At 31.0% G+C, this 27,006-nt stretch overlaps 1 protein-coding gene, 1 long non-coding RNA gene and 1 other non-coding gene across 7 annotated transcripts; 1 reads left to right on the forward strand and 2 right to left on the reverse strand.

Moving 5' to 3' along the window:
• The first annotated feature begins 73 nt into the window (after nucleotides 1-73).
• On the forward strand, nucleotides 74-26,555 carry Vha100-2 (V-type ATPase subunit a family protein Vha100-2). Of its 5 annotated transcripts, none has more exons than XM_087410378.1 (14): nucleotides 74-384; nucleotides 17,501-17,641; nucleotides 18,780-18,959; nucleotides 19,445-19,573; nucleotides 19,657-19,775; nucleotides 20,488-20,614; nucleotides 20,848-21,024; nucleotides 21,265-21,477; nucleotides 22,161-22,374; nucleotides 22,476-22,902; nucleotides 23,268-23,395; nucleotides 23,490-23,722; nucleotides 24,083-24,480; nucleotides 24,840-26,555. In XM_087410378.1, the coding sequence occupies exons 2-14, from the start codon at nucleotides 17,525-17,527 to the stop codon at nucleotides 24,934-24,936; spliced, it is 2,559 nt and encodes an 852-aa protein (XP_087266504.1). In that variant the 5' UTR covers nucleotides 74-384; nucleotides 17,501-17,524; the 3' UTR covers nucleotides 24,937-26,555. The 5 variants fall into 5 exon arrangements, with proteins under 5 accessions (XP_087266504.1, XP_087266506.1, XP_087266503.1 ...); XM_087410377.1 differs by lacking the exon at nucleotides 74-384 and adding an exon at nucleotides 9,996-10,112; XM_011050914.2 differs by lacking the exon at nucleotides 74-384 and adding an exon at nucleotides 9,997-10,112 and having other exon boundaries at nucleotides 19,693-19,775.
• LOC147908227 (uncharacterized) lies at nucleotides 1,993-2,684 on the reverse strand. The gene is made up of 3 exons (XR_015546396.1): nucleotides 2,594-2,684; nucleotides 2,201-2,261; nucleotides 1,993-2,089 (listed from the first exon to the last, which is right to left on the reverse strand). It is a non-coding gene; the product is annotated as an uncharacterized LOC147908227 (long non-coding RNA).
• Nucleotides 6,141-6,262, reverse strand: LOC147908228 (U4atac minor spliceosomal RNA). The gene has a single exon (XR_015546552.1). It is a non-coding gene; the product is annotated as a U4atac minor spliceosomal RNA (small nuclear RNA).
• Nucleotides 26,556-27,006: the final 451 nt, after the last annotated feature.

Raw genomic sequence — 27,006 nt, forward strand, 5'->3', positions numbered from 1 at the left:
CTCGAATGTTTCTAGGTAACGCAACAAAACGTGTTCATTGCAAGTATTTACTTGGCACAGTGAGAGCGTCGAGTCGAAATAGTATCCCCCAGACAGTATCTGTCTATAATACTCGACGTATATACTCATATAACAGCAAGTCGCTGCCGCAACTATCGGGGATAGAATCGGAGCGTGTACTTCGGCGATCAGCTGTCGCGATTGTTTACATTTGTCGGCCGAGTGCCGGCTCGTGGTGGGGTTGAGACCACCGTCCAGTTTCTTTCGGCCTGTCGCGTCGTGCGGTTCACGTAATCTACGAGTGCTTATCGTGTCTTATCGTCGCGCTGTCGCGCGGTATCGAACAAATGCCAGCGCGCACTTTTCTGTGCTTTCCAGAATTGGGTAAGCTTGCTAGTCCGCTGGCGCGACTATAAGTCATAACGTATAAAGGGGACACGTATCTATAATAAAATATTTCTTGAATTTATCTAACGAGTATTATATAGCGAGTAAAAATGTAATGTTTTGAATTAATATCTGAGCTAATACGCCAGTTAAAAAAAAATATATGGCAGGATGATTTAAAAATAATTGTTGCTGCAATAATGAGTTTATATTGGGTTATATTCTTATAATGTGTATTATGCTGATCTAATATTTTTATTTTTATATCATTTGATAATTTAATGCATTTGTGCCGTTTCTATATTAATTTTGTACACGTATATTCGTTCTCAAACGAATTTGTTTCTAAGATAGGATGTAACGTATAATAGCCCATTTAAATAGATAAAGAGATTGTTGTCATAAATGGCTTCAACAATTGATTGTTAAATTATATCGCTATTTGAATGTTGAAATCATTTGAGGTAGAAATTGAAGTAGAATCAATGATACGGAAATTTTTATACATTTAGTGTAGAAAAAATTCAAAAATTATGAAATTAAGGAAGATGTTTTACTATATGCTATTTTACTATAAGACGAAACTTTAGAGCAACACAGATCTATTTTTATTGCTTGTCTTTTGACGTTGACAGTTCTGAGACGTCCATGAATATTCTTGTATCTATGATAAAAATACGATTTTCTTTTTGTTATGGATGTAGACATTACAAGATTTTTTAAGCTACGAGTGCTTATGTTATGAATTTCTTTACGAATTTTTACATAAATGTATATATATATATTTAATCGTACAAAATTTACTCATTGATAAAAATGACAATAGATTAATATTTATATAATCTTCCAAAAAAATTGATATATTTTAAACAAAGTTTTAGGTATAAGCGACTGAAATAAAATTTTCAAAACGATTGAGTGATGGAAATCCGAGATGATGCACAGGAATCGCGGCTCACAATGCGGGAACTCGTCTCAGGCCTCGTACGCTCTCAAACTTCAAACAATTGGCTCTATTTCGCTCGGATTTCCTCTCGTGCTTCTCGTGAGACGCGGAGCGCGCTTTTCGACGGATACTTGAGGGTCTCGCTAGACGCACTTTGAACGCGGACGAATAGTCGAGCTTGGCTCTGGATGCCGCGGCTCGAGCCACCGAAATGGTGTCAGACACCGAGTGTAAATAACCTTATGAACGTAAGAATAGACGTACGAGAGACGAATCGGGTTTATGTATCTCTTGTGCCTTGCGCTAGAGAAAATTCACGACGATCATGTGACGGGAATCTGATTTCAAACCGGCGCGATTTTAACTCTGTGCTGGCTTCAAGCCTTCGTAATAAATTGCGCAATAAATAACAATTTCTTTGTCTTTCTTTTTTTTTTAAACAAAACGATATATCGAACGAAAATTCAGTTTGAAATTGCAATGTCGCGGTTTCAGGTTTATGGACCATAAAACTTATTTACTATAAACTCGAGTCTGTTACGCTGTGTGAAAATCTGTTCGTTGAATTCCGTGCAAACACAAGTTTTAATTTGTGCAATATGCAATACATCGATGGCATTTTTGCCATTTATTTTATTTTCGCATTCAGCTGCGGTGGTGTTAATCTTTACGGTTGTCTACGAATCTTGCTTTATCTTGCACGAGCCAAGTCAAGTAATTGGCGAGACGCCTTTGATTATGCAGAGGCTAATCAAGCTACGAAATGAAACTCGAGTTTAGGTACAGGACAGCTTAAAAATTGGCAGTTTTCCCAGTATAATTAATATTAAATTTTCATCGGATCATAAACGACGTTGATATGCGTACCGTCTGTTTCTGCGTCTAACGTTAAATTTGGTAGACTGAATTCTTCGTTTTACATTGCTTTCTGAAAGATATTTCTAAAATGTAGTGAATCACGCATATGAGATTATTTCTTAGAGATAAAAAGCAATAATTATCGAGATATAGTGAGAGCCACATATATATATTAGGTGTTGGAATTAATTCGTAGCGTTTTTTAATGAAAGAATGTTATTTATTTCACATGAGCATTAAAAAATACATTAATGAAAGTACTTCCCATCACTTGTAAAACGCTACGAATTAATTCCAACACCTAATATTTTTTCTAATTCTATGATTTACTGAATTTTTAAGATTAGAAAACACAAATTTCTACATCATTGATAATTTCAATTTTAGGTAAGAATAGATAACCTAATAATAATATAATTTAATGTCGACTGCAACAGCTATTTGCGATAATAATTCCTTATTGAAATGTAGTGAAGTGTAGTGTGTATATTATATATCTTCTCGATCAGCTTCGAGGAATAGTTCCTCATGGTGTTATTTGTGAAGAACACATATTTCCGCCACAGAAAGCCCGAGAAGTGGGTTGATTCCGTGTACCGAGCGTACATAAAAAGCTGCATATATCTTGTATAAATAGCATCGGGGCATGTGAAGCAACGTATACGTAGGAATCGACGAACAACGAGCTCGTTCTACAGTCGGCTGGCGAAATATCGCGAATAGTACAAATATACGAAGACGTTATACCTGGGAGTGCGTATCTGCGTCAAGTCTATACGTGAGATTGTTACCGTAACAGCAGTCGTTGGAAAAGTCTTTCATCTTCGCTTGACTGCAGTGCCAAGCTAGTCACTTTATGCACGAGTCGGATATAAATAAAGCGCCGTATCGATTTTCCACATGTCAAAGGGTGACAGAAGGGTCGTAGAAATTGTGATCAATATTGATTACATAGTCAAGTGATTACCTTGGCACACACTCGTCATATTTATCATTTAACGATTAGGATTTGCGCCAAGACGTACAGAGTATCTCGCAAAGTAACTTAGAATTTAGCAATTTAGAAGAATAACTTAAAATCCAATAATAATTTGGAAGAGTAATCTGGAATAAATTTTCTTTAGAAGAACATTAAGAGAAAAAGAGAGAACATTTATTTGACACTTTCAATTTAACATTAAATATCTTTGTATATGTGTGTATATATATATATATATATAAATATATAAATAAAATTATCATTTATATAAATCTAAAGTTTACGTGAAGTTAAAGAATAGATTTTATTCCTTAAGTTTAATTCCCGAAAAATGTTTCATGTCAAATTTTTGAATTGTAACTCTAAAGCTAACGGTTCACCAGTATTTTTGTCGTGCAAACGGCTCTAAATTGATCAAAGGACCCGTAGATTAAAGCTCTCTGACAGGTCTATCTTTCTGACAGGTCTGGGGACACCCAGCAGTTTTCTGTGCGACTACGAGATGAGGTAATCGAACGATTCATAGACCGTCTCGCTGTATGTATACAGTATACATAATTCTGTTGAGAGTAAAAGTTCGATGCCCCGTCGGCGGTTCATACCCTACCTAGTTTAGCTTTAGCTTTATTTTTCTTGTTTGGCGCAGTTTATTCGCTTTCTCTCAACACGTGTTTGAACTTAATTATCGAAAAAAGATTCAGAGGGAAAATTTATTTCTCCGATTTTATCCAATTTTTTTGTTTTTATATTTATATTTATAATCTACGAATAATAATTTAACTGATAACTGTATAGATGGAAAGAAAAAAACAATCATCTTTTGCATATTAAAATTTATCTTTTGCGATTTCATTGGATGTAAAAAATTAATTAGTTATATAACCAAGTAGATGTTAATCTTAAATTAATGTATTATACATTATATACGCGAACTTGTATTATAAATTAATATGTACAAAATAAAAATAGAATATAGTAAGAATACGAGCGCGTAATAAACAGATAACTACTCGTGACTACTTTATAACTTTTTAAGGACTCTTCTGTTATTATTATTACTTGGAAAGTTTTCGTTTACAAAATACTTTATTTATCGTGAAATAAGTAACTCGTTCGAGAACTGTGCTGTTTTATTTCAAGGTTGACGTTTCGAAGAAGTCGTTAGGAGATTCTTGTGTATGTATATATGCGTGCATTTTGCAACTAAGCGATTATGTACGTGATGGACGTAAGGTTTATTTAAAATTGCGAATCGTTTGGCTCACGTTATGGTGAAGCATGCACGATAATTTTGTCTATTACAGGAATGGAGATTAATGTCTAGATTGTAAAATAAACCGTTTATAATCTGTTGCTTCTAATGTTGTAGATCGAAAGAAAATGAAGTTCTTTAATTAATTTAAATTGATGCCAGATTCTTGTTTCTCTTCTTACCTTTCGACAGGAAACTTCTTTTTTACTTCTTATATATTCAAATTTGAAGAATTGAGAAAAGATATTGCTGTCGTATGTAAAGAAATGCATTTTCAATGAGATTAATTATTCAAGAATTGTTTGATTTCTGATTTTTGTTGGAAGAAAGTGTCGCTCAAATTTAGCTCAAAGAATTCGAAGCATCTCATATATTCGTATGTGGCTCGTAAACAGCAGAAAAGACGACGCAGCATCCTTTGTCGCGGTTTTGTCGAGCAGATGGTCCGCAGTGCTTGTTAAAGTCACTCAGTGACTGATTGGTGTCCAAGGTTCCTGCTGCTTAGACATTTTGAACATGTAACTCGGTCTTTCGCCAATCGCTTACGCGGTTGCTTAATTTGGTACGCGTTGAGATTGATATGCAGCGAGCGATGTGTCCGTGCGAAAGGCCGCAGTTATCCAGTGGATAACTAAGCAGCCTTTCTTAAACAAGATTTAATCGACGATAAGGACGAACAATTGTACAGTCGGGTTGAAGATGCGATGACTAATTATTTTACCACGCAAAATGGATTTATTCTAAAATCGTTAAATGTGTATGTATTCTTTTAAGTTATTGTCTACTGGATCCTTTTAATTAAGATTCAATCAAAATAGCAACCTTTTTCTTGAAAACATTTATATAATTAATTTGAATCTTTTTAATCCAAATTATTTGAAAATAAAATGAATTAATTTGAAATTAATTATTCAATGTATATTTATCTTGTTATTTTATTATTATTAAGACTAATGATAAGGTTTGTCGCTTATCAAAACATATTAATATAGCTTTTGTCAAATTTAATTTTATAAAAGTATGCAATAAAATTTAAATACTAAACGTAATATAAATTATATTTTTCGATCTCTGTAAACATTTTAAATAGGATCATATCTTATCTCTTATCTGAGATCACATTATGAGGTGATTTATTATTATCTTATTCGAAAACATAGAAATTTCATTACGCGTGTTTTTATTGGATCGTGGTACCAGCATGACAAAAATCCGTGAACTAATAACGGACTGGTTTGTAATGGCTCACATTCAAATACTATTCCTAACAGTAATGCTGTTCTCAATCTTATGCAATGCATATAGAATACTATTGCGTAGTGCCAATACCAATTTGTTGAAACCGTTTGTTAAACGTTTGACCTTTAGTTGGCGTTAACTGTGCATTTATAGATCGCAGTAATGTCAATTCGTTTACGTCAATTACAATTGATAATGCTGTATGAAATTTTTTAATATTTATTTCACACTACTTAAAATCAAGATATTAATCTTCAGCACTCTTCTGCTATATCGTTAAAGTAAGTATAAAAAGTTAAATGTAGCAGGCTAAATTTTTGAGATCAATTTTAAATATTACATAATTTTGTTGTTTAAATTAATGGTAATAAAACAATATCGATAATTATCCATTTAATGTGTAAATCAGGCAAGAATATATTGTTATATCATTTATTGGATTATTTTCTAAAAAAAAAGCCTCTTGTAAAGTAAAGAGGCTACCCAAAAATTGCATCTCGTAAATATAACGGATGCGGTAAAATATTTTGCTATGGGTTTCAGCAACAGTACTCTCACTAAACGATCATTGAATACTTTGCTCCCCAAAGACAAGGATGAATCTTGTTGCTTGCCAGGCCTTATATATACTGATTTTGATATTCTGCTTACGGGAAAGTATAGCCATCTATTGGCAGACGCGACAACTGCGAAGCGTATACAAGGTGAACTTAAAATATCATTGTCTAGCTCTCATTATTTTACATACCTTCTCGAAATATCAATAACAAGGTATGATTATATGAAAATTCTTACTATTTTTTATCCTAAATAAAATGCAATTTATGTTAAAAAATATTAATTCATAGTTATTAATTCTCGTAAATGTTTAAAGTGACGCGGAAGATCACTTTTAATTTTTTCCAAATTTTTCCATTTGTCAAAACATGAAAGCTGTCTCTCTCTCGTTTACATTGCGATTTGCAAACCTTTCTCTATCGCACTTTAATAGTTGGAATCTATAATTATTATTTATGCAACTATATAAATATATATATATATATATATATATATATATATATATACACACACACGTCAAATTCAATATTCTCGTATCATTGTTGACAGTCGGAATGTATGTAACTATTGTTTGAAACTTGTATTTATCCAGAGTAACAATGAGTGGATGAGCTTCAATCGTAGGCATTAATTTAGGCATTGTAGAACTTAATATGGCTATCCTAGTTGAAAACTTATCTATATGAGATGTCACGCAATGCAATGCAACCCGTCATTACCAATATGTTTTTAATTTGCTATTATTACGATTTAATAGATGCAAGCATTGTGAGAAAGAGTACTTGTTTAGAATATTTCTGTCATATTTCCGAAACACTCGACGATAATTCAATAGAATTTTTTCATAATACTGAATTTTTATAATACTTCTTTCATAAGACTAAAATTTATGGATTATCACTGTATTGAACAAACCACTCAAGATAAGATTATTTGTAATTTTTATAATCATTTTATGTAACGATATCTACACGATTCGCTCTTGCAATGATCGATAATTTCCGTTGCATTATCGAAGATAAATAGTCACGCGCAACTTTAGCTCATTAACAATTAACAATCCATTTTTTAAATAAAAAAATATTGTTAATCATAAAATTTTACAGCTTATAGATAATCTTCAATTTTTTAAAGAGATATTTTTTTAGATATTACATTAGAAAAGATCAATCTTATAATGATTTTAATATTAGCAAAAATATATATATTTAATCACACATAAAGTATTCAATTAAAAAATATAGTACATTTATAATTTAACTGTAATCTTTAATAGATTAATTGCAGACTAACGATGAATGGTCAGATCTATTTTACGAAAGAGCGAAAAGCTGTCACGTGAATCTAATCTGTGGACATGACATCACGCGTGCTCTCCTCGGGAGGAACGCGCGCGTATATGTAATGTAATAATGCTTCAATTTTATCGTTCCGCATAATGAAAGATGTCACTGGAGATACGCCAGTTTGCGTAACAGTTGACCGTTAGATCGGAGGTCGTCCCGCGACAACCTAGAAACTGCAGAAGGATAAATTCCGACCTTATGATACATCGAAATTTTTTAACTACCGAACAAACCCAAACAGCTGCACAAAATATTTATGAAATATTTACAAAATATTTGTAAATACTTATAAGACTTATTTTAAATATTTTGTAAATATTTCTTATGTTGCACAGATCATAGATATTTATTATAAATATTAAGAAATATTTATTGTAAATATTGTAAACGCTATGAAAATACTTAATAAGTTAAAAATACTTACTGAAAATATTTATTTATATTTATCATAAATATTATTGTACATAAAATATTTTGAATCTATATTTTGAATAAAGCTTTATATAAAATATGTATAAAATATTTACATAACATTTCGAAAAATGAATACTATAATGAACATTTATCATAAATATTCTATGCTATCTGGGAAGGAGTCCTATACAACCTTGGGAAGTAATGTTAATTTTTCATTACTGTCGATATCGACATTGTTAATAGTCCTGAAATGTTGATAACAGGTATGAACTTCATGGAATTTCTAATCAGTATTGGATCAGTATATGCATTATTAAAAAACATACCGTGTAACAGTAACAGATTTTCATAATTTTTTATATACTTAATACGTATTTAGACATATACAGATAATACAGATAATATAAATTTCTCTGAGAATTGGAGATAATTTTTCAACTGTCATTAAAAAAAAGTGAAGAATTGTGTTTAGCAATGTAGAAAATAATTTTATTAATGAGATTTTATTCAATTAATTTTAAATTTTTTAGCGCAAGAATATCTCGAATAACCTCATAAATCATTTTGTTCATCAATTACGTCTATTGTCGAGCATTAATATTTCCGAGAGTTGTCTTTACATAATTATGAATAATTGCGAAGCAATATTTTTTTTGAGAAATAAGCTTACCAAGTCTTTCGCTCGCTAAGAATCGGTATGTAAAACTATATATATATATATATATATATATATATATATATATATATATATATATAATGGAGTCATATGAGCGGTAAACAAATAATCAAAGAGATAACGAACATTTATACAAAGTATGTCATATAAAGGTAGCACGACACCCGCGACTTATCATCATTGTCGTCTTATCTGGGTGCAATTTTTTCAAGGAGGAAACGACAACAGCACAAGGCTCGAAAGTTACAAAAGTTTTCGTTCTATCGTAGCAAAATTTACAACTTACTTTTGTATTTAAATCCAATGCGAAACAAAACAAAACGTAGAACCAGCGTTGATCTCCCTAGAAATAATTTTTTACTAAATGATAAACTTAATGACCGCAATCAGCAAAATATTCTGTAAAGGAATAATTATTTCAGGAAGTTATTTGCGAAATCAATTATATTGTCTGCTGCATATATCTTAGTGTTATTTTACTTGGCGCATTTTATTTTCTCAAGCAGAATTATTTGCTTCTAATAAAATCATATAACGAAAATCTTCCTTTCGCGGTTGAATATTTGATGTTTTTTTTCCGTGGAAATGGAATGGATGTGCACGCAAAACGTAGCGGAAGAAAAATTCATTGCTCTGCAGATAATACGTAGGTGACGAATGTAATCATGGTTTATCGTGCAATTCATGAGCTACTATGATTATGATTTATTGAACAAGAACTTGCGTCGCGCAATTACGTATCAATATTGACATGCTCCATTATGAGTTTTTCTTATTTTTTTGTATAATCCGGAATTATATACACGATTCAATTTACAATAAGCTTTTTATGACATCTGTCCTGAAATAGTCACGAAAAATGAGTTTAAAAATATTAGCCATAATTCCAAACAATGGAATCGCGATGTAGATTGAAGATGAAATTATACGAAACGAAGATAAGATTTGTTTACAAAACGTATCTTAAAAAGATCATACATGCAACTTATAAAGTCGTTATTTAATGTTATTTAATGTCTCAATCCTACATATCTTTTTTTTTTATTTCATGTCACGATTAATATTTAGTCAGCACAATTTCCAATGAAACTGACTCTGTAAGACAATAGTTGAGAGAGTGTCGCAATTATCTGTGCAATTGATTCTGCAATCAGGTGTACCCATGCAAAAGTACAACCTGCATCGCATACAAAACTACCGCAGACACAAAAGAGACAGTGCTTTGCCACAATCCACTCTTATCTGCTAACAGAAGATCGTCACGAGTTCAGATTCCCTCTCCTTTTTCCACACACTCTCCTACCTCCTTACATACCGCGAAGGTGGGATTTATTCGTTGTGTCGTATCGAGTGTTGAATCAAATCAGTTGCAAAGTATTGTACCTGAGTGACGAACAGAACTGTCTATATATAATTCTATCAGTAATTGGTAAGGCGTCCTCATTTTCAACAAGGTTTGTTTCCCTTTTTTTTCTTAGTTTATACGAAAGGAGAAGTGTTCTCTTTTTAAACTACCTTTTTGAGAGTAAGATCTCGTTTAACGTGCGAAGAATGTGTTCTGAAAATGTGTTGCGTTCTCCAATGCGTTCGCCAATCGCGAAAAGGACACTTGATTGATTATTCGCGCGATGACGGGATGAAATTTCTGTCAAATATCTATCAGTTTCTAAAGATATAGCTGGTTTTTTTAGCTATTCTTTTTTAGAGTTACAATCATTATTGTTTTTAATTATTTCTAGAGAATACGAAACAAAGGCCGTAATTTACATGCTCATTTGCGTTTCCTTGTTTTTTTGAAGAATGCTCACCACGCCTTGACGTAATTATTACCGTTGAAAAAAATCTTAATTAACCGGCTGTCAAATATGATTAATGAACTGAATAGTCATATCTACGTTTGAAGATGTGCTGGAGCATACATATAATAACACATTATAAAAGGCGGCACATTTCTGTCTGTTATATTTTTTACTGATGCTCAACGATTTATATTTTTAAAAAATTTTCTCGTTTTTCTCGTTTTTCCTGGTTTTACTTCAAAACCACAAAAATTCGTGCAAAAATTCATGCATTTTAACGTATAAATTAGCGCGATTTAAATATTTTGTATGACAAACAAAATTATTCACATTCAGAATTTATAAGTTCAACGGAAATACTTCTTCCTCTAATTCTCGAGGATTATCTCGAGGATTCGTAATTGAACATTATTACGCAATTTAGCCTAGAGAGAAAGAGAGAGAGAGAGAGAGAGAGAGAGAGAGAGAGAGAGAGAGAAATACGTTCGACATTTTTTCAAAAAAACGCTATAAGTGTTTTACATAATCATTTATGTAAATTGGAATTTATCTGGAACAGCTTTCCAAAATAAATAAAATAATATTCTCTGAAAAATTTTAAATACTTCAGTTAAGAATTTAAAATTCTAAATAGTATAGAAGTTGGAAGAGTGAAGTTAAACAAAATCTGAATAGCTTTCCAAAATAAACAAAATAATACAGAGAGAAAATTTTTTTAAATAGTTAAGAATTTAGAATTCTAAAAAATATAGAAGTTAGAGATGTTTAAAAAAATCGCAATCAGTTCGAGCATATCACGAGAGTCCCGACGGTCCATTTCGCGCGAATATTTCTTGTGTCATCTTCCATAGGAATTTTATCTTCGGGCTTCCCGTAGAGAGAAGCTATTATCTCTGCTGGTCGAGCGCGTAACTGATACTGGTCCAATGCTCGGCTTCTCGTCGACCGCGTAACGTCGGATGTCGTCCGTATACCTGACATTAGATTGATTTGAATGAGTATCTGCCGCGCGTACAATGAATAAGCTCATCGTTCGCGCTTCTCGATCCTCTCTCATTGCCTCGTCACTCGTTTGTAATTCATTGTGTTGTGTTGGCCCGGACTCGTTCAACACGCCACATTGAATAGGAACCAACGGCGAAGTCGTAAAGTCCGCGATAGTACGAGACGCGCGCCAGTCGCGCGGTATCCATTGTGCTCGCTCGAATCCCCTCATAGGATCTCGTTACATAATCATTTTTTTTTTAATTTTTTCCACTACGGTGCGCACATAACGTTTATCGTCACGGTAGTGCCCCAACACACGTCGAACGTAACCTGGCAAACGCATATTACCCAGCTGTGAGTCGATATTTTCACGCTATTTTTATAGTCCGCGTCCATCATGTCCACACCTCCAGCTCGATATGTTTATAATTCCATAGATCTGTAATTTGTATTAATTAGTATTATAAAATTGCTCTGTTATTATTACGAGAATGATGTAAGCGGTTAGATGATTCAAATTCTTTTTGTCAAGTAGAAGAGCGATCGATATCCTTGTAGGATACGATCTATGTTACTTTCGAGCGACGCGACGTGATGATAATAATAATAATCGGACGAAGTCAATACGATCGAAGTGATCACGTGAATTTGTTTTGGCGTAAATCCAGTAAAACACATTTCGCAAATTTATTTTAATTAGCTTCATAAATTCTGGACTTATGCGTCGTTTTCAACTAATCGATGAAGTTAATGAATTCGATTTAATTTGTATGATAACCTTGGGTTTAGATCTTAATCTAGATTAATCTATGATGTTGTTGATAAGCCAATATATGTGATATGTTTATCATTATTATGTAGTACCGATATATGTGATATGTTTATCATTATTATGTGTGTATATTCTCACATTAATATTTTACTTGCAGTATGAACATTTGTTTTGAATGTTATATGTCATCCGAAATTTTTATGAGTTATTAGAATGATAATTAGAAGCTTATTTCAATGTTGTTGAGATAATCAATCATAATTGAATAAATGATACGCATTAATATGATTATTTCAATAATTAATCTGGATGAATAATATTAACGATTAATTGGAGAACAATTTACTGTTTGAGAAGAAGTTTCATTTTTTGTGTCGCAAGAAGAATGTTCATTACTTTTTCTTATTAAATTCGAATAATTACATTACAATTTATATCTATTAATTGTTTTCTTTTTTTTTATGACACAGTTTGTGTACTAGATATCATGTCATAATCACGTGATATATTGTTCTCGCTAATTATTTGTTGTTTACTTTGATTTATTATCATTTAATCGACATGCTCTCTTTTTTTTCAAATAACTTTTATCGGATATGATCTTGCAAACTGTAATCTTAAGTACTTAGTAACGACAGTTACTGTGTGAAGAACTTATTGCTTCGAGTTTATTAGGGTTACAACCTAATTAGCAAACATAAGTGGTTATTCTTCCTCTTTCTTTCATCTAGTTAAATTCTTTACGTTTTCCTTTTACTATAAATTTTTTTTAAACAATTTTTATTCATGAAATATAGTGAACTTTTCTGACTATCTTCTTCCTTTCTCTTTTTTTTTCATAACAATGAGCGGAGATGAATGTTAAAATTAACAATTTATCTACTTTCGCCATGCCAATGTTTCACTGTAAAACTCGGATACTCATACAATTCATTTCACAGGAAACCAACGCCCGTCCGCCATTAATTCGTCGCAGTTTTACCTATTTATCGCATTTTCGCACGCAACGTATTGTATTCTATAATTATCTCATTTGATGTTAAAGGCATTAAATGTTATACTCTTTATATACATTTTTCATTTAATTAAGGAGATTAGACTTTAATTTATTCTATAAAAGTTATTGTCTTTGGCAATACATTAATTTATGATCGGTTAAGATAAATCATCTTCGTTATAAAATTAAATTAAACAATGTCAATAGAAAAAAGAATTCTTAGTATTTTATAAAGAATTTACGGTAAATTGTTTGCATTTTTTCTTAATAAATGTAACAAGCTTAAACTTTTTATTAACATGAATCATGAAAAATGTTTGAGAGTCTCTTTCTTTTTATTAACATGAATCATGAAAAGTCAGAGAAAGTTTCTTCCTTTACGTTTTAATATCAATGATCTAACAATTGAAACTATTTGCGATAAATAAATATTAATTTGTGAAATAAATATTAAACAAGATGAAATATGTAAGAGAATCGTTCTTAATGTTCATTCTTGTGAGCACATCTGCATGTGTAAACGAAACAAGCCACTTAGCCAATTACAGGCTCTCGTGCGATCAAGTAATAAGAGAAGAACTTGCGACAGGCAACATTAAATTCAACAATCTTCTAAACAAATATTTTGCTGACCTACTGCCCACGTAGAATGTTCTCATGATATTATTTTCTCCTTAAAAAAAAAACAATATATTATATAACAATTTAATGTGGCTTGTTTAAATTGATTCTTAAACTGATGTCGTCTTGGCATTGAAATACAATAAGAATGAATCTGTCATCTCAAAAATAGTGTGCAACAAGTATGTTTTATATTATGAAATGAACGTTTTATATTAAGGACGTTCTTTGACTGCAGTTGTGTTCAACCTAATGAGTACATTACTGCTCACTATTATGAAAACTTTTATGAAAATTTATTTCACTTTTATATAGTATAAGATATTCCATAAGTGTTAATATGTTTATATAAATTTTTTTATACAATATAAAATGCCTCCCGCCTTTGCTATTACCGCCGGTCAAAAAAATAGCGACTTTACTTACTTTGCTCAATGATTTTTTTAAAACGAATACCATATTCAGACAAATTTCATATTATTCCTTGTGATATCAAGTTTTATGTCTCATTGTTTCAAAAAATTGTTAAGAAAAACTTTTTTGCAGTGAATAAAAAGACCATTTTCGAATAAACTTTAGATAGGGATCCTATGTATATATATATATTTTAAACGCTTCGACTTAGAAGTGGAATATTTCGATTTTTAATCCCGCATCGGGTATTGAGTTTTAAAGCACATATGATCAGAACATTAAAACATGCTTATTCTGCAAGTTTCAAAAAAAATTTAAAGAAAATGAATTTTTTCGGAGAACGTCCTTAAAGCAATTAGACCTATATAATGACGTCTACTAGAGTATTTTGACGTCATCGAAAATTAGCCGGATGAGTAATGGTGAACCGATAAGGAAATTGCTTAGATAAATATTACTTTTTGGTTAAATTAGCCGTATGAATAATAGTGAACTGAAAAGAAAATTGATTAAAATTGCTTAGATAAAAATGTTAATTTTTGGCTAATTTTATTGATGCTGTATTATAAAGATCGATTTAAAAAAGATATGGATAAATGCCAAAAAATGTTATAAGCCGGTATTCATAATTGATTCTTATATTTAATATCATCTTATAAGTACAATCTTAAGATATTATAAGCCAAGTAAAAGTCGTAGCATGTTAAGGTATTACTTAAGACGGTTTTAAAATAAAAATAGATTATGAATACTAGCTTTAAGTAGTTGTCAATTATTTGCTTTTAATTGCTTCTTCTTTCATGATTTCTTATCGATTACTAAGACTTATTGTGAGAAGAGGATACTGTTTCTGCTGTTTCCGAAAAACGTCATTTAAAATGCATGATTTCTGTGAATGCGTATCTTCGATTTCTATGAATTTCCTAAAATCCTATGTGTCTCGAAGCGTTTGTTATGTCATTTAAGATTTTTGCTTTCCTCCCTCTCGAGTACGATACGCGTATAATTTATACGATATTAGTTCTTGGATAGCATTTGAGAGCAAGTGTGTAACACATCGACGTTATTTTTTTTATTCTGGAGTAGGACGCGATAAAGCGAGAATTTAACCCGACGAGGGTGTGCCGACACGAGTGTAACACTTTTATTCAGCGTACATATTTATGGAGCGTCTCGCTTATCTGGCACTCCTGTTTACCCTTGCGTGTCCTACTACGTGAAAATAGCGCCGTAAAACATTTTACTTGGACTTACGGCGACCGAATTTAACGTTAGATAAGGTAACTCCGATATATACGCCGCATCTATCAAAAACTTAATTTATTAAGTATTATTTACTATATTTAAAGTAAACGAACCATATCAGTAAAAATTTTGTACTGTCTATTATGAAAAAAATATTGAAAATCCGAAATGTTTATATTTCGTATTAAAAAGTGAACTTTTTTAAACCCTTGTATTTTTGCCGTAGAGCAAAAAGAGATATATGGCTACTTATAGGGGAATATGTACAGCTCATGAAAAATTTACAAATAATGCATATAAATAAGTCGTAAAATGACACGATAACTTATAAAATGCGTTTATAAAGTTTTATTAAGGAATAAGAAAATGATAAATATGTATATGAAGTAATAAATAATAATTACAATCTTCCCAGATGTATTACAAGTGTTATGACATGAGGTACATATTTCATGTAATGCGTTTATTGCATTTAGTGCACTGAATTCAATCTGTCCACTTTATATACTTTGGGCATAAATCCCACCCGTTAAAAATGCCTTTAAATATCCCAAACAGATGGGATATACAAGACAACAAACTAAATAAAGAATACAAGAGCAAAGTACTTGTATTTTGTTATACAATAACTGTTTACTATTCCTCTACACTCAATATTACGAAATAAATCACCACTAAATCTTTTGCTCCTACAACAATCATTTTATGTAGATTATAATTTATGATGGCGCTACTCAACATAGTGATAATTCACAATAATTTTATTAATATTAACAGTAAGAAAAACTACAATCATAACACAATACTAATATAACATAAAGACATGTAACAAAGTAGTTGTGGGAAAATTACTCCTTCTATTTTTTCTGACTTCTGCGGCGTAAATCCCAGCATGGCATATTTGCCAAAGTTACGCTATAATGAGTTTAAAATATAACTGTGCATCTCTTGTATTACATTTTTTATGAAATTGATGTGAAATTTATGTTTCCAGTAGATAAAACTCGTGCATGTACATTGCTACATTTGATAGTAACTTCGCTCCTTTGAGAAGATCTTTGATTCTCCAAGGTCGAGTTTAGAAGACGAACTATTTGCAAATCAAATATTGGCGGTTTTCCCGTCGACAAGGAAAATCTTTTATCGCGATTTTCAGTATTTCCGCATTTTTTTCTCATGATTTTTCTTCACAATCGCTTTCTGCAAGGTTTCGTTTCTCGTAAAATAGCTACTCTAGAATAGCTACTGAAGAAAAGAAATGAATGATCCATTTGGAAATTTATGCATTCTTGCTTTGTCTTTCACATGTTGTTTCTATTAAATACATAGCAGAGTTTTCTGCCATTTATATTGATTTATTTATCTAATGATTTAAAGACTATTTCTTTTACTCATTTTATTAAGATCTTAAAAATATATTATCTTACATTCTTAGAAATATATTAATTATCAAAGACTTAAAATATGAATATTTCATTATACCGATATAATGATTTTTGTTTCTTGTTTTAAATTTTTTGTCTTAACATATTTATTGATCGATAATAATTATATAACGCGTATCGTGCTAACAAGACAATTACGATTGTTTTATTTAATATTAATGATTGCTTGATGCTTTCGGAAATAATTAAAAATTTGAGAGTATTTCACTTCCTTTTACGTATTTAATGTATCTCTTTTACTCGCACATTTTGTTTTACATTTTTTTTCAGATAACTAACAAGAAAAAATTTCACCCCATTTGATCAATTAATTATATTATTAATATTTACATTAAACAGAAATATAATAGATTTTTAAATTTATTTTGAACAAGATATTCGAAATACACGTTTAATAATTTTCAGAAAATTTAATAAAAATTATGACTTATATAAACAATTTTCTTTATTAGCAAAATAAAATTTCATTTTAAAATTGTCGTTTTGCGTCATATCTTTGTTATTTTCTGTTATATTTGATGCAAGTTGCAATTTATAAGAAATATTATCTTTTTCGTCGCAGGGTAAGGATTAAATTGCTTTGAAGATGGGGGCGATGTTCAGAAGCGAGGAGATGGCCCTTTGCCAGCTGTTCATTCAGCCGGAGGCAGCTTACCTTTCTGTTTCAGAACTTGGAGAAACTGGTACGGTGCAATTTCGCGACGTAAGTTGAAAATTAAGTGTAATCTCCATTGATTACTTTAGTTTACTTAACAAGTTTGATTATTTTTGGAAAATAAATAATAAAAGACTCTTGAGGTTTAAAACAATGAAAAAAGTAAGAGGTGTATAAGAGTCAATGGTTTACGATTAAAATTAGAGTAAATAAATATAAATATATTATAATGTAAGATGTAAAAATTAGATACAAATTATTACATATTTCGGCATCTTTATTGTGCCCTCTTCAGATAAATAACAATTCGAAAATATGAGACCAACTGACTGCTTCTATGAGACATTGTGAAATCGTTGCCAATCGATTAAAAGACCAAGTGTTGAAATTTATTCCTGATGTTTTAGAGAAAGAAGATTAAGAAAATTTTAATATTGTCAAATAAACAAGCAACTTCGTTCTAATAAAATCACTCATCATGTGGTCTTGGATATCTTTTCATAGAGAAATCGTCAGTCCAACATTGAGATTCAACATTATAATAATCTGATTATTTTGTTATTACTTACAAATGATGATTTGAATATGTCAGCTGATGCGTTTGAAGTTATTAAAAAATTTTTTTTTTTTGTAAAAATGAGAAACTCATTTTCTGTTATTATTTTATAATTGTTAGAGAGAAAGAGAGAAAAGCAAGTATTTTTCTATTAATTAACAAAGGTAATCCGTAGATTAAAGAAATAGTTAAAATATTATTGAAATTCTATATTATAAAATATGTAATTAAATTTCTAATAATAATAGATAAATTGAAGTAAATAATTAATTAAATATAGAATGCCATTTTAATTCTTAACGGCGAGAATTTTTATTACAGTTTATCTAAACTTTACGAATTTTATTTTAAAATGTTACAAACAATTTTAACTTTGTTATTTTTTAATATAAATTTTACGTAATCAAATTAAAATGTTTCAATAGATATTATAAAGTATGTATATAAATTTTATTTGAGATATAAAATCTTGTAATTTTTAAATTAAAAATTAATGAATGCATAAGTTATGCGAGAAACAGTAAATTTTTGATGCACTTGTTATAAATTGTTTGAACAGTTCATCAATACGATATTTTCTACTTTAACTACATTGAGAATTAATCACGTTTATTTTGATGTAATATCTAGCTCAACGGCGATTTGAATTATTTTCAACGGAAGTTCGTCAATGAAGTCCGACGATGCGACGAACTGGAGCGCAAACTTCGGTACATCGAAGCAGAGGTCAAGAAAGATGGTGTGCCGATCCCGGATAATCTTACGGAACTGCCACGCGCGCCCAACCCACGTGCAATTATAGATCTCGAGGTAAAAATCTCATGCAAAATGTTTTGAAATTATTTATTTCAATGTATTTATCGCTCGTAAAATAAATTTGAATAAAATAGACCTAATCTCTTGTTTTTGAAATCATGACTTAATGACATGTTCACAAAATATGATTTAATAGAAATGTTTTACATTTTATTCTTTGATGGAAAAAAAATTTTTTTAGATAGTTACTAAAATAAAAAATGAATTTTTTTGTGTTTTGGTTCAACAAGCGTAAATATGCCATACGTATCTATGCAAAAAGAATCATGTTATACAATAAATGTTTACGTTAAAATGTAGTTTTATAATATCTTTAAAAAATGTTAATTAAATAAGAATTGAGAGATATTCTAAATTAAAAGCTTGCTGTTAATTAATTGCTATTACATACAAAAAATATTATTTTTAATAATTTTGATATTTTTAAATTGCACATCATACGTTTGACTATATGTCAATTGCATTATCTTCCTCAACAGGCGCATCTCGAGAAAACGGAGAACGACATACAAGAGCTGAGCCAGAACGCGGTGAATCTGAAGAGCAACTATCTCGAGCTGACGGAATTACAACACGTACTCGAGAAGACACAAGCGTTCTTCACGGAGGTACCTAAAGTACTCGTAGTTCAGCAGCTTTTGCTCATAGCGCCGTCCTCCTTCGTGTAATCGATGTTACCGTTTTGTCGAAGAATCAAGATTCGTTTCTTCTTCTTCTATATCAACAGGAAGAAGCCAACGACTCGATCACCAAGGCGCTCATCAACGAGGAAGCACCGAATCCCGCCATTTCGATTCGCGGACGTCTGGAGTAAGTTATAGTTACGACGAAATTGTCAGATAAGATCTTCTCTCGTGTATGTTAAATATAACATTAGTATATTATAAATATATGACATTTAATAATATTAAAAGAACATCTTTGTTCGCGTAAGCGCTTTTATGATGGTTTCGCTGCTTTTGTGTTGATAAGCTTGTATAATCCAATGGGATTTGCTATAAATAATAAACTTTTATTATATTACTCATTATTTATCTAAAGGAATAATTTTAATTAGTTTAATTAGTTTTTGTTAGTTTAATTACTAATTGTGTAATTAATCCATTGCGATTACATAAATTCGATTAAAAATATATAATGGACAATAATTTTTATTGGATAATTTTTGGTCGTAATGAAAATGAAAGATTATTAAGAAAGTTTTTTAAATAAAAGACTTATCTTTGATTCATTGCTTTACATAATTTTTAGAGATATTATTTTATTACATTTCTAATTCTAAGTTTATAAAAAAATTTAGAGGTAAAAGTTTTAGATAAATTTTTATTTTCAAACAATTTTATTTTATATAATTTGTTTTCTAATAAATTTGATATAAGAATTCTTATAGCGTTGCGACAAACACAAAAAGACACTGATATATATTTAGTATATACATTCATCTACAATTACTGACGAGTGACGCAATAATATATTGTTTAATAAATCATGATGTTGTAATTGATATCTAATTTTTTTGCAGATTCGTCGGCGGGGTAATAAATCGCGAACGAGTTCCAGCCTTTGAGAGAATGCTGTGGCGTATATCACGTGGAAACGTTTTCCTTCGACAAACTGAACTTGATAAACCGTTGGAAGATCCAGCTACGGTTAGCTCTGATTCTTCTTTTATCTTAATGCGGAGAAATTATTTAATTTATTGTATTTGCAAATCTCTGTTAGTTATCTCATATATGAAACAAATGCGACGCGTAAATATCAAAATGGAACTAATGGACCACGAAAGATTAATTTGACTTTGCTTATAAATAAACGTCGCAAAATAAGAAAGTCGCACGTTCATCGATGCGCCTGATTCCCTTTTTTTCGCGAATGTTTTCAGGGCAACGAGATCTATAAAACAGCTTTTGTGGCATTTTTTCAAGGAGAACAATTGAAAACCCGTATTAAAAAGGTTTGCACTGGTTTCCACGCCTCGCTCTATCCATGCCCGACTAGCCATGCAGAACGTCAGGAAATGCTAAAAGGTGTGCGAACACGATTAGAGGACCTTAAATTGGTAAGAATTGTTGTGTCAAAGTTAGAAATGCTAATATTTAAATAATGCTTAATACAAATGTGAGTCTTCTATAAATATACTTAATAGATATATTCTTAAATATTACAAAAAATTTTATTATTGATATTAATTATTATAATTAATTTTAATTAAATTAAAAAAATATTTTAATATTTGAGTATTTAATCTAGGCAATACGAAAATGTCTTATTTTCTTATTTGAATAACTTTTCTACTAAGGTACTAAATCAAACGCAAGATCATCGTCAGCGTGTTTTGTACAACGTAGCGAAAGAAATACCAAACTGGAGTATCATGGTGCGAAAGATGAAAGCTATTTATCACACAATGAATCTGTTCAACATGGACGTATCCAAAAAATGTCTCATCGGAGAATGCTGGGTGCCCATTGCTGATCTTGGAACCGTGCAAAATTGCCTTACGGAAGGATCGGTTAGTGTATATTTTATGTATAAATTTAATTTAAATATGTATATAAGTTTCTTATTAGTTCTACATACAAAGTTTTTTCTACTATGCATGGAAAAATTATATTTCTCTTTAACATAATATTGCTTCTAATCAATTAATTAATCATTTTTTAAAAATATATAAGAAATAAATAAAAAAATATCCACATTCTGTGTTATAAGTTTAATTTGATTATGTATATATAATATATTATATGTATATATATTAGGTGTTGGAATTAATTCGTAGCGTTTTACAAGTGATGGGAAGTACTTTCATTAATGTATTTTTTAATGCTCATGTGAAATAAATAACATTCTTTCATTAAAAAACGCTACGAATTAATTCCAACACCTAATATATATATATATTAATATATATATATACATATATATATACACACACAGAAATTTTATTTGTCGATGTAATAGAAAACTTCATAAGATTAGAAATTATATTTGAGTCAATATTTATAAGTAATTTGAATTTCTGAGCAGAAAGCTGCATGTATAGAAATAATTTTAAACCGTATTTTACAATTTGTTGCGAAGCAGAAAGTTTTTATATTGTTTATCAACTTGGGAGGGGAAGACTGGTAACAGCAGATAATATAGACTCGAAACATAAGACTAAATTATTGAACGAAGAAATATGGGATTTTTTAGCGTCAATGTGGAAGCTCCATACCGTCTTTTCTCAACGTGATCCACACGGATGAAAATCCCCCGACGTTCAATAGAACGAATAAGTTTACGAGAGGTTTTCAAAATTTAATTGATTCTTACGGTGTGGCATCGTATCGTGAAGCTAATCCAGCACTTTACACTATCATTACGTTTCCCTTTCTATTTGCCGTGATGTTTGGCGACGCTGGCCATGGTGAGTAGTAAATTCAAGCAAGCAAAACAGTAAACAATATGTAAAAAGTATTTACATATTTTGTTAAGTAATCCTTATGGGTGTGTGATTTGTTGTGCTAGGATTCATACTGACGCTTTTTGGTTTGGCCATGGTGTTAATGGAGAAAAAGATCAGCGCGCAAAAGTCGGACAACGAAATCGGAAATCTATTTTTCGGCGGTCGTTACATCATCCTTCTCATGGGTTTGTTTTCCATCTACAGTGGTTTAATCTACAACGACATATTCGCAAAGTCAGTTAACATATTCGGATCTAGTTGGAGGATCAAGTATTCGCTCAACGATACGACACATAACAAGGCACTAGATCTGTCACCAAATGCGAACGAGAGCTACCTACAATATCCCTATCCTCTGGGTTTAGACCCGGTTTGGTCTCTTGCTGAAAACAAAATTGTATTTCACAATTCGTTCAAAATGAAAGTATCGATTATCTTTGGCGTTGCGCACATGATCTTTGGCGTCTGTATGAACGTCGTCAATATGATGTAAGTATCATAATTTGAACGGACGAAATTAAGAGTCGCGATTACAAAGATGTACTATTCCTAAAAAAAGAAAGATGTACTGTTGTAGACCTACGCATTATCAATATATGTTTTAATATTGAGTAACGTACGTTAAAATACATTCGTAGCTTTTTTTTTGTAAAATTGTAAACAATATTTTATTTACGTGCGCCATGATGAGTTAAATGATAGCTTTGAAGAATTATATTATAGTGATTTCAAAATAATTCAGTAGAAAGTATTTTCGAATTTCCGTTCGCATAAAATAGTTTTATTTTTTCCAAAGAAGATATAATCAAAGTCTGTTTAATATATATTATGTCATGCGTTGTAATTTTTTTCAGGTATTTCAAGAAATATGCTAGCCTGATTCTTGAATTTCTGCCACAATTATTCTTCCTTCTATTGCTATTTTTTTACATGACTGTCCTGATGTTTATTAAGTGGATTTTATACGAGGCTTCGGCCGAAGGTAAATAATTTAATTTATCTTCAAATCAGTAATTGCAACATGCATACATGGCACACACTTCTATCGTAATGCGATACTTTGTGTGTACTTACAGATCCAGGACGAAGACCAGGTTGTGCACCATCGGTGTTAATTACATTTATTAACATGATGCTTTTCAAAGATGCCACTGTACCCAAGGATTGTTCCCAGTACATGTTCGAAGGACAGGATATTTTGCAGTTGGTTTTGCTTTTGTCCGCTCTTTTGTGCATTCCAGTAATGCTCTTCGGGAAACCATTATTTATTCTATTTTCAAAGAGAAAATCTCAAGGAAGGAAGATTTACGTAAGTAACTTGTTGTTTTGCTTTGTGCATAATTACTATCACTTATTTATAAAATTATTAACAATAATGATTTATTTTATAGTATCCATAATTTATAACAATAAAAATGCGACTCTTCGATTTTTATCTCACGTTGTAAGCATCATTTGCATATATAAAGTTAGTAATTTTAGTAAGTTTGATGAGTGTCGTAGATGTAATCGGTAACGTAAACTTAGTAAACAACATAACTAATAATAATAAATGTCTGAAAATAATGGATTATTAGACAAAATGAAGGAGAACTAGTGTTCTGTATTTAATCGCGATTATGAATGGCATTATCGTTGACGTAATACGTGCGTTGTTACTTTTGTTCAGAGCAATGGGAGTGCGTCTCAGGACATCGAGTTACAGGCCCAAGAATTGCCTGGCGCAGGCACCAGCAAGGATACTGCAGCGGAAGATCACAGTCACGAGGACGACAGCTTTGGTGAACTGATGATTCATCAAGCCATCCACACGATAGAATATGTGTTGTCTACAGTTTCGCACACTGCCTCTTATTTACGATTGTGGGCCCTGTCTTTGGCTCACTCGCAGCTGTCAGAAGTGCTCTGGAATAGAGTGTTGCGGATAGGCTTAGGTGCCGAAGAGGATCAGTACGTTAATAGTATTATTCTGTTCTTCGTGTTCGCTGTCTGGGCCTTCTTCACCGTCGTCATTCTCGTTTTAATGGAAGGCCTCTCGGCATTCCTTCATACGCTTCGACTTCATTGGTACGTACAACATACTAGGCTGCTCCAAAAAGTCTGTGCTTTTTCGATAAAGTTTTGTTTCAGTGAAGTTAGGGAAATTCGAAACTTTTTAAAAAGAGACTCAAGGAATATTTTTTAATAGAAGAAATACAGATTAATCTTATTGTTCAATAAAATTATTTTCAACTGATCTCGAACTGATCGTTTTAACTTCGACAAATAAACTAAGTCTGTATCTTTGTATTAATTTCAAATGTTTTTATCAATATTTTTTCTGTTAATTTAATTACTAACTACTGGATAAAATGTAAAGAATTAAAACATTTTATCATCATATCCTATTGTTTTCTATTATTTACTTAGTATTTTTTATTCTTTAGGGTCGAGTTTATGAGTAAATTCTACGAGGGCTTAGGATACCCCTTCCAACCATTTTACTTCAAGAGTATCTTAGATGCCGAGGATGCTGAAGAATAGATGCTGCCACTAGTCTTCACAGCAATAATCGTTAGATATACATATAATTATTGAATATTATGCGCGAAACTTTCTTTTATTTTAAATATTTTCATATATGCGAGGCCTTCTCTTGTTGCCTAGAAAAATACAAGAAGGACCAAATTGCCATGGATTGTTTTAAATGAGTCTGACAATGTGCCTTCTTCAACAATTACAACCACCGATCACATATCTATATTTATTGGCCAAATACGCGCGATAATTACAATAACTGCAATAAGAGTTTTAAGAAACATACATTTTTCTAAATGTTTTTTACACGTGGATAATAATATCGGTCGAAAAATTGACGCGTACTATAAAAGTTTATTTTAATTATTCATTTTTAAATTATTTTATTTAATTCGCTCGGATTTAAATAATAAATTTTTACAGAATCTTATTTGCCAAGCCGGTTCTAAATTTTGTCGCGTTAATAAATTGTCTATTTCTTATTTGTTTGTATATAATTATTTTAACTTACAGTTTAATACCTTAATATATTTTAAGAAAAAGAAGTGCAACAACGTCTTCGCAACAAAACGAATTCAATTGGTACATCAATTATTTCATGTTAAGATAAGATTCGCAATTAGAGCTAACTCTACTTGTCCAACGTTAAATGACCATAATCGTGGTATTATTTCAACGGAAAAGGAGTACAAAAAGTGTGTGTGATTTAGCAACTACGCTACTGCTAATGCTGTCGAGTGAGCATTATATTCATTCCATTAATTACCTAATAACGTGGACATGCCATAGTCGATGTAGCTCGTCATTAAGCACGCCGCGCGTTGTAATATTTCATAATGTCGCGCTTATATATAGCCATTCTCCGCGCAGAAAAGCGGTGATCGAAGCTGTTGTAATTATGGCGCTACGATGAAGAAATTAGAAGATAAAGACATTACGATCCGAATCGTGTGCTGCATCATACGGTCTGATTGATGCTCGACGGACGAGCGGCGAATGTACATTCTTGTATTACTAGAGTACAAATCTTTCTCCGAGTGATTGGTAACCAAAAGATATTCAAACTTATGCAAAGTTACCATTACGACTGTATCCACCATAGGTATTAATGCGACGTCAAAAAAGAACGATGTATTCATATTCATGCGCGAGATATTTCCAAGATCCCGATCTTCACGACGGATTCATTGATGATATGATTTTCAGCCAAGTTTCCGTTACGAAGGCGTCAAACATTTTCGGCCTATGCATATAACAATGTTTGAAATAAGGATCTTCTCGTGAATCAAATTCATGTGCTGTGATTGATTAACAAAACCTGATGTTCAAATATTCGTGAACTTTGCAAAAGTAAAGTCAATTAATTACCGAAAGTCAGTTAATTACCAAAAATTATTTTGTCGAATATCAGAACGTTGTGGCAAGAGATGATTGTTGAAAAGTTTTCTTAAGAAAGAAAAAAATGTTTTCGAAAAAAAGATTGATCCTTAGTTTAACTGAATTTCGTTAAAATTAAGATCAAGACCTCTGGGATAATTTGTGTATATGTATCTGTATATAAATATTCAATATATATTTTATCAACGTGTTAAAATAAAATAATAAAATAATTGATAAATACTGCATACATATCAACATGTTTTTTACCATTCTCTTTTCTATTGTTTATTTAATCTCTCATCTAAAAGACATCACATTGATTATCACTGAAAGTTATGTACGTGCGTGCTTCGCTGGAAAAATCGTAAAAAAATGTTGATTAATTACTTTATGTAAGGAAAAAATAGAGAGAGAATCTGTAAATCTCATTTACGCAAATACTATACATATAAAAATATCTTCTCTTTAAAATAAATATATTCTCTTTAAGAAAACGTTATGCACGAAGCTGTGTGTGACATATTTTCCATTAGTTTATTCTACGTATATTTTCGTAATTAGTATGTACCATTTACGAATTATAATAGACTAGACTTATTTTGCATCGTAAATTTATGTATGTTAAAGTGATTCAGTTGAAAATATCGTTGAATTAATCTTTTAAATTCCGTGAATTTTTAACCATTTACACGCTTA

This window comes from Acromyrmex echinatior, chromosome 10 (genome assembly GCF_024713525.1).
Source record: "Acromyrmex echinatior isolate Ae372 chromosome 10, ASM2471352v2, whole genome shotgun sequence".
NCBI classification, from domain to species: domain Eukaryota; kingdom Metazoa; phylum Arthropoda; class Insecta; order Hymenoptera; family Formicidae; genus Acromyrmex; species Acromyrmex echinatior.